Source organism: Pelobates fuscus, chromosome 4 (genome assembly GCF_036172605.1).
Source record: "Pelobates fuscus isolate aPelFus1 chromosome 4, aPelFus1.pri, whole genome shotgun sequence".
Lineage (NCBI taxonomy): Eukaryota > Metazoa > Chordata > Amphibia > Anura > Pelobatidae > Pelobates > Pelobates fuscus.
The window spans coordinates 364,446,942-364,464,072 of NC_086320.1; the positions used below are offsets into that span (position 1 = coordinate 364,446,942).

Below are 17,131 nucleotides of genomic sequence, written 5' to 3' on the forward strand. Positions count from 1 at the left end.
ACAGCCTTCCATAAACACTTCCTGTAAAGAGAGCCCTATCTAGGCTTTCTTTATTGCAAGTTCTGTTTAATTAAGATTTTCTTATCCCCTGCTATGTTAATAGCTTGCTAGACCCTGAAAGAGCCTCCTGTATGTGATTAAAGTTCAATTTAGAGATTGAGATATTATTAAAGGTAAATTACATCTGTTTGAAAGTGAAACCAGTTTTTTTTTTCATGCAGGCTCTGTCAATCATAGCCAGGGGAGGTGTGGCTAGGGCTGCATAAACAGAAACAAAGTGATTTAACTTCTAAATGACAGTGAATTGAGCAGTGAAATTGCAGGGGAATGATCTATACACTAAAACTGCTTTATTTAGCTAAAGTAATTTAGGTGACTATAGTGTTCCTTTAATAATATAAAAATGAAAAACCAGTGTGGTCCTGATCAAATCCCATCAATGTTGCTGAAACTCAGTGTGTTGGCAATTGCTAAACCTGTTGCAACCTTTATTATTGAATCTGTGGTGTTTGGATAAATACCCAAACTTGGGAAGACTGCAAGAGTAGTGTCTATCCATAAAAGTGGTGACAATACTTTCGTATCGAAATTTCCTCTGATATCATTGCTTGTTTTTTCAAAAATCTTAGAAAAATGCATTCACACGCAATTTTGTGAATATTATTCAAACTATTTAACCCCTGATCAATCAGGCTTTCAACCAAATCACTCAACAACAAGTGCCCTCTTAAAAGTTTGCAACGACATCCCAAGTGGCATGGAACAAGGAGACCTAACTGGAGATGTTTTCCTTGATTTTGCCAAGGCATTTGACACAGTAGACCAGTGGATTTCAAACCAGTCTTCAAGGCACAGCTACCAGTACAGGATTTAGGGATTACCTTGTTGTGTCAAGGTGTTTTTTTTGGTTTTCTTTCTAAAAGCACCTTAGACACAACTGGGTAATCCTTAAACCCTGGACTCAAAGCATGCCTTGATGACTTGTTTAGAAACCCTTGCAGTAGACCATGGCATTCTATTGCAAAAACTTGAAAACTCAGGTATTGGTGATCATCCGCTAACCTGGTTTCAATTGTATGCATCAAATCTATCACAATATGTGTCCATTTATGACATTGCCTTCCTCCCTCTCCCAGTTACATGTGGTGTTCCCCAAGGCTCCATATTCGACCCCCCACTATTCACATTATTCAGAAATGATCTGTCTAATGTCCGCAAAGCCTCAAGGCTGTGCTCAAAGACCAGTTCACAGAGGTAGAAAAGTGGATTGCAGATAACCTTTTCCTAAACACTGAAAAAACTTTCACAAAACTGGAACAGTACATAAATTACAAAATTCACATTAATGCATCAGAACAAAATCAAATAACACACTGACCGCAGTTTGTTCAGTCAAATATTTAAGTATATTGCTAGACCCCATTCTTTTGGCCTCCACATTGAAAAACTCTGATCTAAATGTTATCCAAAACCAGATGCCCTGTACAGAAACAAATCTTGCCTAAGTCCCACAGTAAGGAAACAGATTGTAACACAAATGTAAATGCCTATCATTGAACATAGGGATGTAGTGTATATACCTGCGCTGCAAACCCACCTTCATAAACTTACTACATTGTAAAACTCATTCTGCCGCATTGTGCTGCAAGGTAATTACATAACCCACCATTGTGACATGATAAAAGAGCTAAACTGGCTATCGCTGGAATCCCAACCCACTCTTCATATTTTCAGCCTTGTGTTTAAGAGCTTTTCTGGGAAGCTCCCACCCTACCTGAGTAGAGTGCTTTCCCCAGTGGTTCCCACCTGCTATAGCCTCCGGTCTAGTATCTGCACTTTATTTAGCATACCGCAATACAAAAAGAAAGCGGATCGATCCTCATTTTCCTACAGAGCACCGCAATTATGGAATAACCTCTTGGACACAGTCAAATCTTCCTACAGTCTAAATTTCTTTTAAGATATCTTTGTCAACATATCTCAAAGCAGAATGCACCTGTAATCATGGTTAAATTTATTTATGTGTATTTGAAAATTACATTGTACCCTCTTGTAACAATGGAATGTTTGTGGGCCCAGGGCACACATGACAATGACAGAAATCTCAATATATCTTTCCTGGTGAAATATTTTATAAATAAATAAATAAATAACAATACACGAAGAGTCGTTTATTGACACATTTATACAGCAGATGTTTCGGTATATTTTTATAAACCTCTATCCTTCTGATTTGAAAGGATATCAAACATACAGGAAGAATTAGTACTGCGTAGTCATTGTTTCAACCATAGAAACATTTATGATGAGACTAATTTTTTTTTGTAAAAAGATCTGCATAATGGACATATAGGAATGTCGCCAGTTGTAAACTCTTCAAACGCCTGTAAACAAGCAAAATGAAACAAATGTGAACAAGACAAAAGAACAACTGGACGTGTGGACTGGTCTATAATGTCATCCTTTCGACTACAATCCGTTTTATGATGCAGTGGCATTATACAAATTGGACAGTCAAATATTTCCTGTCGAACGGCCTAGTTGGAGAAAAGAAAGAGTAGAAGAAAAAACACAATTATATTCTTTGTGTGGTATCTGTGGAGAAAGAAATACAAAAATGCAATCGAACCAGTAAAAGAGAAATTTACTATTTCAACTAACTTACAGATCATTAGCAATGTTTCGCCTTTGAGCGGTGCGGCATTTCCACATGCACCTATCTCTAAACTTCGACGTCCTATGAAGTGGGACACAGGTGAGAGGAATAAAAGAAGGCAAACCAGTTATCTGATTTACGTCACTGACTCCACCCAATGAAGGTTCCACCAGTAGAATTGACAGGTCAGTCTCGGGTAAATGCACACCAGCCTGTCTTCCAACCAAGTAGGGCAGACCATGTAGGGAGACCTTTTTTGGTCAGCTGGGACAAATTTGGGATGGTGGGACTAACCTGCCAAAATCGGCACGGCTGGGAGGCCTGCGCACATCATATACTTTTCATATACATTTAAGATGCAGACGCCATACCATAACATTCTGGCACTTGCTAAAGTGCTTTGTGTTTATGGAATATCCCATTAAAATGACCATTTATAAAAGTGCCAAGTTATTTGAGAAATCAACACTTTTATAAATCAATTATGAAACACCTCTCTGGCTGTCAATCATACAACCAGGGATTGTGCGCCTGCCCTGCCCCCCGTGTTCCTATGAGCCTGTGAGCGTACGTCCACAGTGTTTGATTGCACCTCTTCTCCCCAGTTCTGCAGCTTCATCCAGTGCTCCAGCATCCTTCCTGCTCCCTTTCCCCTTTGTGTAGTCGAGATTCAGAATCAGAAACTTCTCAATAAAAAAAGGAAGTCTGTGTTGGGGGAAAATGGGGAGGGCTTAAAGAACTACAGCTTTTGCAAGTTTTTTGTAGATGTACATCCAGTGACTACATGCAGTAGTGCAAAAATGCATGCATGTATTCATTCGGGGTATGTATACTAAATAGTAATTTTGTTTTATTAATATTTAGTGTGGAGTAGTCAATTAAATAGATGTTATATCAGTGAACCCTAAGCTCACCACATGTACTCATGCCTTTTCAATTAGAATTCGTTTTGGTAACGATATCTTATCTTTATTTATTTATTTGCATTCGGTCCTGTCACTCCCACTCCGCCAACAAAAACAAACAAAAACTGTAATTCTTCTTATTATTTAAAATAAAAATCTGCATGTATTTTGTCCTCCTATATGTATAATTTTTTTAACGCATGCATATACGTAGATAACTTTTTCCAGTACATGGCTTGCCTTAGCCTTGCTCTATGGGGGCAGCCATATTTAAATCCTCTTTGGGTTTAACACTGCTTATCCAATCAAAGACTGTGCAGGTAATTAAGAGCTAGTCTGTATTCACAAATCCATGTGATGGGCATTTCCATACTGCATTCTAGGACAGTTTCAGACATTTAATTGTACGTGGTGCTTTGGATCAAAGAGAGCTAAACATAGCCGCCCGCAGAGCACAAGGGTAAGCCAGGAGGTGCACTAAAAGTTATTTATTATAACTTAATTGTAAAATACACAACATGTAACCATATAGTTTCAGCATTAATATCGCCGTTTTATTTTAATTGTTATGGAACCTGTTTCATTAGGAGATAAACATTTTATTTCTGTGAGAAATGCTATATATTTTAGCATTTTATGTCAACTTGCAGAGCACGCTAACCCCAGACTCCTTGAACAGTCTACCTTTGTCTTTACTTCTCTAAATTTCTAGTGATGGAAGAACTAATTGGTTCGCGTTTTTATAAAACTTTGGTAACATCATCATAATTTTGATTTTAGCCAATCCAATGCTTTCGCATTGGGAAAGCATTGGATTGGCTAAAATCGTCAAGGGGCGGGGCCAAATGCTGTTTTGGCCAATCCGCACCTCCTCATAGAGATGCATTGAAACAATGCATCTTTATTAGGAAAATTCAACGTCCCCATGCCGAGCGTGGAGACGCTGAACTGCACTGCTGCCTACTGTGCAGCACTGAGCCAGGAAGCATCTCCCTCTGAGGAGTGGCCACTTGGAGGTGTTCCTAGGGGCAATGTAATCACTGCCTTTTCTCTGAAAAGGCAGTGTTTGCATGAAAATGCCTGAAGGCAATGATTATATTTACCAGAACAACTACATTAAGCTATAGTTGTTCTGGTAATTATAGTGTCCCTTTAACAGTGAGAGACAGAATAACAAAAAAAATCCATTAAAACGCATGTCAAAAAAGCATGTCAATGAGTGAAATAAGTATTTGACCCCTTTGACTTAGTACTTGGTGGCAAAACCCTTGTTGGCAACCACAGAGGTCAGATGTTTCTTGTTTCTTTGCACACATCTCAGAAGGGTTTTTGTCCCACTCCTCCTTGCAGATCCTCTCCAAGTCATTATAGATTCAAGGCTGACGTTTGGCAACTCGAACCATCAGCTCCCTCCACAGATGGGATTAAGGTCTGGAGACTGGCTAGGCTACTCCATGACCTTAATGTGCTTCTTCTTGAGCCACTCCTTTGTTGCCTTGGCTGTGTTTTGGGTCATTGTCATGCACGACCCATTTTTAATGCCCTGGCTGAGGAATGGAGGTTTTCACTCAAGATTTGACGGTACATTGCCCTGTCCATCGTCCCTTTGATGCGGTGCAGGTGTCCTGTCTCCTTAGCAGAAAAACACGCCCAAAGCATAATGTTTCCACCTCCATGTTTGAAGGTGGGGATGGTGTTCTTGAGGTCATGGGCAGCATATATCTCCTCCTCCAAACACGGCAAGTTGAGTTGATGCCAAAGAGCTCGATTTTGGTCTCATTTGACCACAACACTTTCACGCAGTTCTATTAGGAATCATTCAGATGTTCATTGTACAGACGGGCCTGTACATGTGCTTTCTTGAGCAGGGGGACCTTGCGGACACTGCAGGATTTCAATCCTTCACGGCGTAGTGTGTTACCAATTCTTTTCTTGGTGACTATGGTCCCAGTTGCCTTGAGATCACTAACACGGTCCTCTCATGTAGTTCTGGGCTGATTCCTCACCGTTCTCATAATCATTGAAACTCCAAGAGGCGAGATCTTCCATGGAGCACCAAACCGAGGGAGACTGACAGTTATTTTGGGTTTCTTCCATTTGCAAATAATTGCACCAACTGTTGTCACCTTCTCACCAAGCTGCTCGACGATGGTCTTGTAGTCCATTCCAGACTTGTGTAGGTCTACAATCTTGTACCTGACATCTTTGGACAGCCCTTTGGTCTTGGCCATGGTGGAGAGTTTGGAATCTGATTGATTGCTTCTGTGGACAGGTGTCTTTTACACAGGTAATTAAGAGCTCCTAATCTCAGCTCGTTACCTGTATAAAAGACAACTGGGAGTCAAAAATCTTACTGATTGATAGGGGATCAAATACTTATTTCACTCATTGACATGCAAATCAATGTATAACTTTTTTGACGTGTTTTTCTGGATTTTTTTTGTTGTTGTTAAAATACATCTACCATTACAATTATAGACTGATCATTTCTTTATCAGTGGGCAAACATTCAAAATCAGCAGGGGATCAAATACTTTTTTCCCCTCACTGTAGGTATTTTTGGAGACAGTTTTCCTTTACTGACTTTATCTCATGGAGCAGAAGACAGCATGATAAATAGTAAATGGCTATTGCTCCTTCCGTATTAGGAAGTTTGTTGTTCTCGTGTCTTTTTTTTGAGGGAAGGGATACTAGCATTGTGCAGATCATGCATGCTTTATGAACTCCTCCCTCCACCACAAATGGTCTGGAAGGAAGGAGGGAAGTCTAAAGTTACTAAGGGTTTAGAAGATCCACCCGTTTCTTCTGTTTTTCAGATGGAGAACCTCCTCCTAGTCCTAGTGGATATTACGAGAGAACTGATCCATGGGCTGTCGATGGGCAAATTGAGGCATTAGTATGGCCAATATTAGTTTATATAGAGAAGTTCTTACTCATCCTAACTTATGAGTGAACCTGCTTTTGGAGATACATTTCTTATCACATATGCCCTGCTGGAGAGAAATTAATGGGATAAAGGTTTGTTCCTGGTGTGGGAATTAGTGCACTTGGGAAAATGTTTAAAGCACGCTTAGATGGTGGAGTTTGTAGTTTGCATTGTTTTTAAACAATATCCTTTTAATTCATTAAAAAATAAGGATTACCTTTTTCCCTACAGTTTCAGGGCCACTCGGCTTGCTGAAGTGCTTCAGTGGTAAGGAGTATCACATTAAAAAGACACTTTTTAGAATTTAATTAATGAAACACCCCACTGGCTGTCAATCAAACAGCCAGGGGAGCTTATTCCTGTTTGTTCCCCTGGGATAATGGAAGTGGAAAGCGCTCTCTTCTCCACATACTTCCTCTCATTCTGAACGCTATGCAGTGTGCGGGCACACAAGAGCATTGTTTCAGAGGATTCTCAATGAGAAGCCTCTGATAAGCTATTTCCCCATAAGAACTGCAGCTTTTGTAATCTCTGTTAAGCTATACCCGCAATAAATATATGCACAGGGTTTATCTATTAAACAGTGATCCACCCATAATTTAACCTTGGAGTGGTTCTTTACATTTTCTTGTTTATCTCTTGCAGACAGTTGTACATCTCTGTAGAATTTTAGCGCTATATAAATCGTAACAATAAAGTAACATGGTGTAACACAATCCCAAGTCTAATACCTATAGCTTCTGACTTACCTGTATTTGTATCTTTTCCCATTCTCCTTCACTTATTCCGGGGCTGTACTTGTCTTCTAACTGGAGGAATACATTTCTACTGACAGCGATGGAGTTGTCGATTTCATTGAAAAAAACATCAATATCTGTTTGAAATGATCTCAGCAATCTGTCTGTGATTTCTGTAAGCTGACAGATAAAGCCTGAATTATTACTTCTGAGAGTGCGTCCGATAATCACAAGAAGAATTTACTGGGAATTGTATATTAATTAAATTGCATGATACTTTTTAATGAGAGTAGACATTTAAGGGACAAGCCACTCACTGTTTAGTAGAGATACCCTCAATAAAAACATACATGCATTTAATTATGCATGTTCTCATTGGGGGTATATCTAAAAACAGCTTGCAAAATATGCAGCCTTTCCAAGCCCTCCCCTTCTAACCCCGCCCGGACTTTCTGTGGCTGTCCAATCACAGACTTCCCAATGCAGCTCAATGAGAAGTCTTTGCAAGTCAGGTGCTCTGGGCAATTGCTGCCTCTTGAGTTTAGCTCCACTGAGCTAACCAAACCAGGAAGTAACAGGACCACTTGTGTGTGACGGTCGGCTGGGGAGGTGTAACAAAGGTGATTTTTAAAAAGTGGCAATTACTATTGAAATCTGCACTTTTTGTAAAATTACTCAAGGAAATTAGATGATCCACTCTTCAGCAAGCTAAAGTACTTAAGGGCTCTGGATTATCCCTTTAAGTGTACAGTCGTTTATATACTGGATTATAAAAGAAACAATACTATAAGAAGGGGTTCATAGAACAAACTGTGCAACAGTACACCGACCTTCTTGGAAGGACTTCTGCAACCGTTCTGTTTGCACTATCTCCTCTCAGCTTGATTGCCAGTTGGATCCTCTATATTTTAATTTGTCAATTTAGCACACATTATCCATAATTCTCCATTCTTACTATCAGTGCATTTATCTCATTTACATTTATTCTCTCTGTCTTCCATCGACTGTCAGGGTTATTTACTAAAGTTAGAATTGAATTTCAAATTTAAGGTTAAAATAGCCAAAATGGAAACATTCTCTAAATCAGCTATGCTTTAACCTCAGCTAATCTGGCCTTCAATTTGAAATTCTAAATACTTAAACTGTAGTGAATAACACAGACAGTGTCTCTAGAAACCCTGTGATTCCCAGTTACAGGGGTTCCCAACCCAGTACTCACGTACCCCCTACCAGTCCAGGATTTAGGGATTACCCTGTTGTGTCGAAAGTGTTTTTTTTTTTCTTTTTCTCCATATTCTCTCCGCATTCTCCACTAATCTCCAAACTTAATTCTCTTCTATTTCAACCTGTCCTAAACTGGCAACTTTCCATAACAAATACATAATTTTAACTACTAAAGAGAATATAATGCCACTAACAATCCACTCTTTACAAAGACCATCACTCCAATCCTTGCATACATTAGTCACTTGTTACCTCTAAAGATACCTCTAAACCAGGCATAGGCAACCTTTGGCACTCCAGATGTTTTGGACTACACCTCCCATGATGTTTTGCTAGCATTTTGGTTGTGAGAGCATTATGGGGGATGTAGTCCACAACATCTGGAGTGCCGAAGGTTGCCTATCCCTGCTCTAAACAGTGAGTATAACTAGTGGATGTCTCACACAACATTTTACTTCTTGCATTACAAATTCATACTACTAGTCTTCTCACTTACTTAAAAAGTAACCAGTTCACTTCACTCATGTCCATCAACCAAATCAACCCTTCAAACCTCTACTTCACCCCATAAGAGCTATTTACCCCTACACTAAACACATAGCCAACAAGTATGCAAACCTCTTTAATGAGATTGATCAAATATGACAAAGACTATCAACACTCTTTTTTTTCTCCTCCACTCACCCTACCATGAAATCTGATTTGTCTACCCTTGTCACTGATGTTTCTTCTGCCTTCCTCCTCCGCCAACTGTTGCTTTGACCCAATTCCTGCAATATCTTTTTGTTCTACAATATCATTTAATACTTTCATTATTTTATTATATAACTTCTTGAAAGATGATTTCATTGTTTCTCTTTTGATAATGTTTTTAATTATCACTCCCACCATAAAACCCCATCTCGATCTGCTGACTCATTTTCACCAACATGCTTATTGCACAACTCATGTAGGACTAGTTTTCATAATTTGTATTCTTTACTTGACCTTTACATCTGGTTTCCACTATCAGCACTCTATTGAAATTCTCTAACTAAAGCGATCAATTATTTAATGGTTACTAAATCCTAAAGTCACTAATTTTTACTACTTATTTGTGACCTTTATGTATCTTTGATGCTGAGGAACATGAATTTTGACTAACACTTCGTAACGACATTCGACATGAAAATGCTGTTTCCTGATTCTCATCTTACGTCTTCCAACATTCCATCAGTATCCTTCAATCCATTTAACTTATTTTAGACCTTTCCTCCTCTGTTCTCTCGGGTCATGTCAACAACTGTTTGTCTTCAGTCCATAACTGGATGCTTGCCACTTCTTGAAACACAATCATACGAAAGAAGGAGTGGATATTTATTTGTATCTCACTGCAATTTTGCAATTCACCTCATGCCACCATCTCTGTGGTGAACGGTGAAGTTTAAAGATGGTGGGGTGCTGCCCCCTTGACTTTTTGTGCTTTACCCACTTAACCTCATGATACAGTATGCCATTAAAATTGAAATCCCGGGGGCGGGGCCGGACCGCCATGCCGATAAGCCGCATGTCTGATGGGCTCCTGAAGTCTATGGCTTTCTAAACCGATTAAAACCGGCTTCTACACACTCTTGACGCCAAAAGCTGTGCCATAAAGTAGATAAGACCGGGGACAACACTGAATGACCCAACTACAGAAGCTCTGATCAAACTCTGAGGCAACCGGAGGTCTGCGGCCTAGCCGAGTGAGAGGTGAGGTGGACGGCCGCCTCCTTACCTTTCTACCGCTTACTGGTGTCTAGCAGGTCGGAGGCGAATGCTGCGAGTCCCCCCCCCCCCTTTGGACCGGTGGGGGTTATCCCGGTCCCCGCTGGAACGGTATTTCCACATCAAAGCTAAAGGCTACTATCTGCGACATGGAGATGACTGCGGTTCCCAAGATGGCGCCCGGACTCGCTCCTGAAAAGCGGAGCCTGAACCAAATCCATTGCGACATGCAAGATCACATAGACAAAACCCTGCTACACATTGAAGAGATTTTTGATCGCTTTTGGGCAGCACTGGATGAACGCACAGCAGCAGTACCACCCCTGCCCCATAAGAAAGGCCAGAGAGGTAATAAGAGAGGGACCCCTCCAGGCAGAGCACCCAAACCAGCACCTGTCAGCGCCGTCAGAGGCCCCCATGGGCCGAGGGCAACTCCGGAGTCAGCCCCGCCACACAAACAGAAGCCTGCAGACCGAAAGAAGCGACGGACCACCAACACCTCCTACAGCTCTCCACTGAAGTGGGGCCAGGACTTAGCATGCTTCCGAGTCCATGTCCTGGCGATAACGGCACCAGAAAGACTCGGGGTTAGAGAGGCGCCTTCCCTCAGTGACTCTCCTGTAAGTGCCCGGCCCTTACCGACTGTGGGAGTCGGGTGACTTTCGCTGCCTCATAGACTGCTGGACTGCTATTTTTCCACTACGTTCATGCAAATCTAGTAGATCCTCTCTTGTTTAGTTATGCTTTGACCGTTTTGATTTCAGGTTAGAGTGCTAGCTTACTAAGGTTTCAGTGGTCGCTACATGGCACAATAGCCTAATCTTGACACTAGTACATACTCCACACTCACCATGTCTATAATCTCTTTAACTACTTAATTGCACCAGCCTAGTTCAGCATTAAGACATAAATATCTCTAAAAATCGTTGTCAAGCACACCCTAACGCACACAATAAGCTCTGTTCAGCTTGTTAATATGGACAGTATTGTTGTCAAAATTGTGCATACATCCTTTTTAACATACCTGTTCCTGCACCTCAAGCAATGCACACCCAGCAGGTTTAATTAGCACCATTAACCCACGCTTGTAACTCGCTTAAAAAGTCAAGCTATCTGTATACTCTTCTGCCTCATAGGTGAGACAGCATACGTTCACATGTTTGGAAGGGGCATATGTGTCTACCGAAGCAAGCCTGTAACCCTATCGTGTCTTACTGCCTTAGACATAATAATTCAGAGTGTTGCATAATTTAAATCGCATGTTTACCACGCTTTGTATTTTTATGCAACTGCCTACATCTTGTTATTTTCATGTTCTAAAATATAAAAATCGTGCTGTATAACAAGCCACATGTTGAAATGATGACAAACCGCTTGCAGCAGCTGTTGTGGCGCTGTACGCTTTATTGTTACTCCATGCACGAATAAAAATAAAGAATTTAAAAAAAAAAAAAAATTGAAATCCCAAATACTAATACCATGTTCAAAAACAACTGCATCTCCAGTCATCAATAAAGGGAGAATGGAAACTGTATATATAATCATGACAAACACACGTTCTTCCTAACATACACTTATCAATAGTCCTTACAATGCCGATAGATTTGATTTATTTTTTGCAACAAAAACTGAGTGCGAGCCACCACCTACCCCCATGAACCAGCCTTTACTGCATCACACCACTCGATAAGTAGATCTAATACACTAAGATTATTTAATAGTCATAATAATAATAGTATTTACCCAAGAAAGGTACATTTGTCTTTTCACTGGTTTTCAAGTATGTTCTGGGGTAGATGATATTACCAGTACTCATCTTATTGACTTCAGAAAGGTATTTGGGCAACTTTTGGGGAGGTCCCTCTTCACCTACTGTCCACGTACTGTTGACTGAATGCAATGTCCCCGTATTGTATTCAGACATGTTTTGTTAGAATTACTTGTTTGTCTTGTTTTAAATATTGTAGAGAGCTGCGCAATATGTTGGCGGTATATAAATGATTTTAATTATTGTAATAGGTCAAAAAGGTTCAGGAATTGAGCAACTGGAGCCTGTGTCACTATATCATTGGTAATAAATGTGAATATTCCCTTAGTTCCCTTGCTCCATTATTGGAGCTTTTTGCCCGAATAACTCCTTGTACATAACCCCGAATATGTCCTGCATACATGCGCAGACTTCCAGACAGCAGATAAATATATAAGGCCATTCTCACAACATGTAAAGCATTTACACAACATTAAACGAAAAAACTTCAATAGACTTCACTGATTATTAATCACACAGGTAACATTTCTATTATGTTAAATGCATTGTCCTGACATTCTAGTTGAAACGTTACAAAAGTATTTCAGCTTTCAAGTAAAACATTTTTTTAAAAAGTTCAGAAAAAAATTCCTAATGGTACGAATAGACATTTTCCATTAGTCAGAGTGAGCATCTATAGGGCTTACAGTCGTGTTTGCTTAGGTGAAATTGCAGTGCTTAACACGGCAACAAACATATAACATCAGTATTGTGCTTTTTGGAGAAAAAAGGACAGGACTATTTTGTTTCTAGACAGATTTGGACAGCTATTATAAATTAGTGCACTAATGTAAACCAATTAACCAGAAATGTATTCCTTTAAGATTTAGTTTCTAATTTATCTTCGCTAAAAGTTCTTTTGTTGCTTAAAATAAACAGATAGGCAAGAGCATATTGGCCATGCATGTCATAGCAATGAATAGAGAGATTAGGTGTGTCTTTTCACTGATTAACTATGATATATACAAATTGCAAACCAATGATTCTACCTTTTTTTTCCTTCTTTTTTTCTTTTTTAAACTATAGGACTGGAAGCTCACAGTTGTTAGTAAAATATTAAATTATTAGCAATACCAAAGTAACTTACTTCGTTGTATATTTATGAAGAATTTCTGTTCCATTTATAAACAAGTTAAATTGGTCAGATAGCAATTTGTTTTAGCTTTCATCATTTTTTTTTTTTTTACAAAAATGTGTAATTTCCTTGGTCAGCTTTTCAAATTCACAGCTGAGTGAATACACTTTATCTAGGTTGCTGAAGTTATAAAATAAATAAACAAACAAACCCTAAGGTGTATAATTTACGTTTCCCTAAAGTCACTGTCCAAGCAGTAAGCCCTGTCACTCTGACCTCGGATATTTGTCTACTTCGACCCAATAACATAAGTACTTTCCTGTTCAAATGTTTAAATCCCATATCTTAAAAGAGGTGCACGGACGCAAAAATGCAACAAAGAAACAAGAGACTAACTAATTTTTATTCTCTCAGTAGCCGACATTTTTTTATTTTTTTTTAAACAGGAGTTTAAAAAAAAAAAAAAAAAAAGATAAAAATACAACAAAGATGTGTTAACAGACGCACAATAACAAAATTAGAGCAGGTAAAATAGCAAGTCTAAGTATGAAGAGCTGAAAAGGTTTAAGGAGAGCGAACAAAAGAAGTCAGGTGAACTTTGTGCACCTTAAAGAACTCTATTTCTCGAGTAATACATCTTAATGTCAGCAAATTGCTTACTAATGTGTTGACTTATGGCAATCCTCACAAGTAAAATGAAAAGGCTGGAATTTATTGCATATCAGGACATCGGTGATAAGCTTTTATGGGGTTAATATCCTCCCAGTGTTGAAGCCGGGAAGGGGGTGCACCTCAAAGAGGTATGATTATGTTTGCCTTCGTAGGATGAAGGGAGCCAAATAAACTGCGCTGCGGTTATGATGTTTGGTGAGAACTCAATTAAAATGTTGGAGAAATCACATAACAGGGTATGAAAATACCCAAACTATCTCCTTTATTTCACAGCCGAGCTACCCGCTTATAAAAAGCGCTACTAACATTAAGCTCTGCTAAAGATAATATGACGCATATGAAAAAGATTTAATAGCAGCAATAAAATGCCCTACTTCAATTAAATGGCTTATGCAAGCAAGGTTTATAGGTAAGGATCAAAGACGCTCGCAAGTCCATCTATTGCATTATAGGTAAGAGTTTGCATTCTGTACACACGGATTGTGGATATTGGCATAAATGAGATAGTTTCGGTGACCTTTTAGAGGCTCTTAGATCTCCGTAAAACTACTGTGGCTCTGTCAGACTGATAATAAACATATCAGTCTCAGATCCCATCTAGGCCCAATAAACCGAAAAACAGGAACCAATGATTCATTGAGGATTCTGGATGTATTAATTACAATCATTTCCATTCTGCGGTTTAGCATTGATCCTAACAAGACTTCACAAAAAAAAAAAAAACACAGAAATACCTCTGGAAACCTTAACTTTACACTTTCCAGTTAAGTCAAATTAAAGAAAACTCATTAAAAGCCATTCATTATATTTTTTTGAGACTCGGAATGTGCTCTGTCACAGCCACCAAAGCGAGTTTCAATTCAAATTATTTCCTTGATGAAGACAGAATAACCCAAAAGAACCGTTAGGCCCAGCAGTCAGCAATCTTTGGCAGTAGTGTGGACCACTAATGTGGACCACTGTGGACCACTAATCTGTGATGTCCCGCTAGTAAAGTGGATCAGAATCATGGATTACGTAACAGCTAGTCTGTTAAAGATTGCCCGATCACCACTTTTTTTATTTTAGTGTGTCGGGCTGCTTAAAGATTATTTTTAATTACTCATTATTAATATGCGCCCCATACTAATACATTAATAGTACTCTACATTTTATGTGTAAATATTTATTCATGGTATTGCAATCAATCATAGTAAAAGAGGTACTTATTGCATAGAGTACATAAACAAAGGAAAATAAAACAAGTTGAAAAATGTTGTAATTTGTCTTTAGATTAAATGTATAAGGGGATTTCGGCATAGAACACAGCTCAGGTTTATAGTTATCTCTTCTCCTTAACATATTACAGTTCTACACACATTTTGCCTTTTGAACTCTCCCTTGGAGCGAATATAATAAAGTTATTAGATTTACTGAGCTTATATATTTGAGTAGTTCGTGCCTCTGCATACTCATTTAGTGCTTTTAAGTGCAATCCATAGTAAATTAAATGGAACTCGATGAGTCAAAGATCAAAATGTTATTGATGGCTCAGCATTTATCGTTTTTCTGGAAATGTATTAATTCAAACTAATACTAGCATTTTCAGCTCAGTGAACTTTATTTTTATTGCTGGTAAAAAAAAAAAAAAGAAGGAGAAAATGTACCTTTTCTTCAAAGAACTTTTTCCTTAACATTGTGTTTTTTGGAGGAATTGTAGGTCTTAAATTTTTGTACCATTTTCGGACAACGTATCCTCTCCAGCAAGCTTGTATCCTGTAAATATAACACAATGAGGGAGATATATCAAAGTGGTGTTATCACCATGGAAACCAGCAGGCATACTCACTTGGTGACTCCGCCTCTTTTACATTTTTGCACCACTTTCTATTATTATTATTATTATTATTATTATTGGTATTTATTTAGCGCCAGCTTATACTGCAGCGGAATTTACCAAATGAGACAATAACAAAATGGAACAGGAGCAATAGGCAGTTGAGGACCCTGCTCAAAAGAGCTTACAATCTAGAGGCGGTGTGGTATAAAGACACAATAGGAAGGGTATTGAGGGAGACCGCAAATCGACATGGTGGGAAAGTAGCAGAACTGGGAGCAGGTGAGAGGTCAGGGGAGGAGGGGTATAGCTGGGTGTCGGCAGCGTACAGGTGGTAGTGAAATCCAAATGAATTAATGAGTTTGCCAAGAAAGGCAGTATAGAGAGAGAACAAAAGAGAGGAAAGGAGAAGAAGTGCAGCCACCTCCTGTTCAGTAGCTGGAGAGAAGTCTTGGAGGGTATGGATGGTATGGTCCAAGTGAGGTTGAGATAGAGAGGGGAGAAGGGGAGATAATTCATTCCTTAACTGTTTAATCTTGTCAGTAAAGTAACATGCAAAGCTATCAGCTGAAAGATCAGTTTGTGGGGTGGCCAAAGCAGAGCGAAGAAGAGAGTTAAAAGTATTAAAGAGATGAGTCGGAGCATGAACTAATGAGATAAGAAATGTAGGTCTGTTTTGCAAGGGTGAGGGTTGTGCTGTATGAACGCAAGACAAATTTATAGTGTAGAATGTCTGACGGTGCAAGACTTCTTCCAGCAGCGTTCAGTTGAATGGGAGCATCTCTGCAGGTAACGCATTGACTTAGTGTGCCACGGTTGGAGGCGCACCCTCCTTGAGGTGTGTGCTTGGAGCGGGGCTGCAGAGTCTAGGGCAGAGGTGAGAGTAGCGTTATATGAGGAGATAGCCAAAGAGGGACAGGAGAGGGTAGGGATGGATGAGAGTTCAGAATGGATATCAGTGGAGAGCTGCTGGAGATCAAGAGAATTCAAATTCCTCCTTGAGTTGAGGGGGATTAGGGTGTGGGTGTGGGGCACTCAAGAACAAAAAATAGGAGGTGGTGGTCAGATAGAGGAAATTGAGTATTACAGAGAATGGAGACTGAGCATGCATTTGAAAAATAAGATCTAGAGTATTGTCAGCTACATGTGTGGGAGAATTAGCCCATTGCAATAGCCCAAAGGAGGAGGTGATTGAAAAAAGTTTTGAGGCTACCGAGGACTAGGGTGGGTTTATGGGAATGTTGAAATCCCCGAGAATAAGGGATGGGATATTGCTTGAAAGGAAGTAAGGAAGCCAGGCAGCAAAATGGTCAAGGAGGAGATGAGGAGAACCAGGGAGCCGATAAATAACTGCAATGTTTGCAGATAGGGCAAGACATAGATAGAAACATAGAAACATAGAATGTGACGGCAGATAAGAACCATTCGGCCCATCTAGTCTGCCCAGTTTTCTAAATACTTTCATTAGTCCCTTGAGAAATATCCCTCTATATTTATAGAATATACATATATGGTAAAATGCAATTTGTCATAATAAAAGCAAGTGATTTAACTAGGAAAATGTACA

The 17,131-nt window shown here is 39.4% G+C and overlaps 1 protein-coding gene across 2 annotated transcripts in view; it reads right to left on the reverse strand.

Moving 5' to 3' along the window:
* Positions 1-2,195: 2,195 nt before the first annotated feature.
* The window catches only part of RNF32 (ring finger protein 32), a 117,686-nt gene continuing 102,750 nt past the window's right edge, over positions 2,196-17,131 (reverse strand). For both annotated transcript variants that reach the window (XM_063450806.1, XM_063450807.1), the window contains 3 exons: positions 15,395-15,503; positions 7,237-7,404; positions 2,196-2,537 (listed from right to left, as the gene is read on the reverse strand). In XM_063450806.1, coding sequence (XP_063306876.1) covers positions 2,301-2,537; positions 7,237-7,404; positions 15,395-15,503 — 514 coding nt within the window. In that variant the 3' untranslated portion in view covers positions 2,196-2,300. The remainder of the gene's footprint in view (positions 2,538-7,236; positions 7,405-15,394; positions 15,504-17,131) is intronic.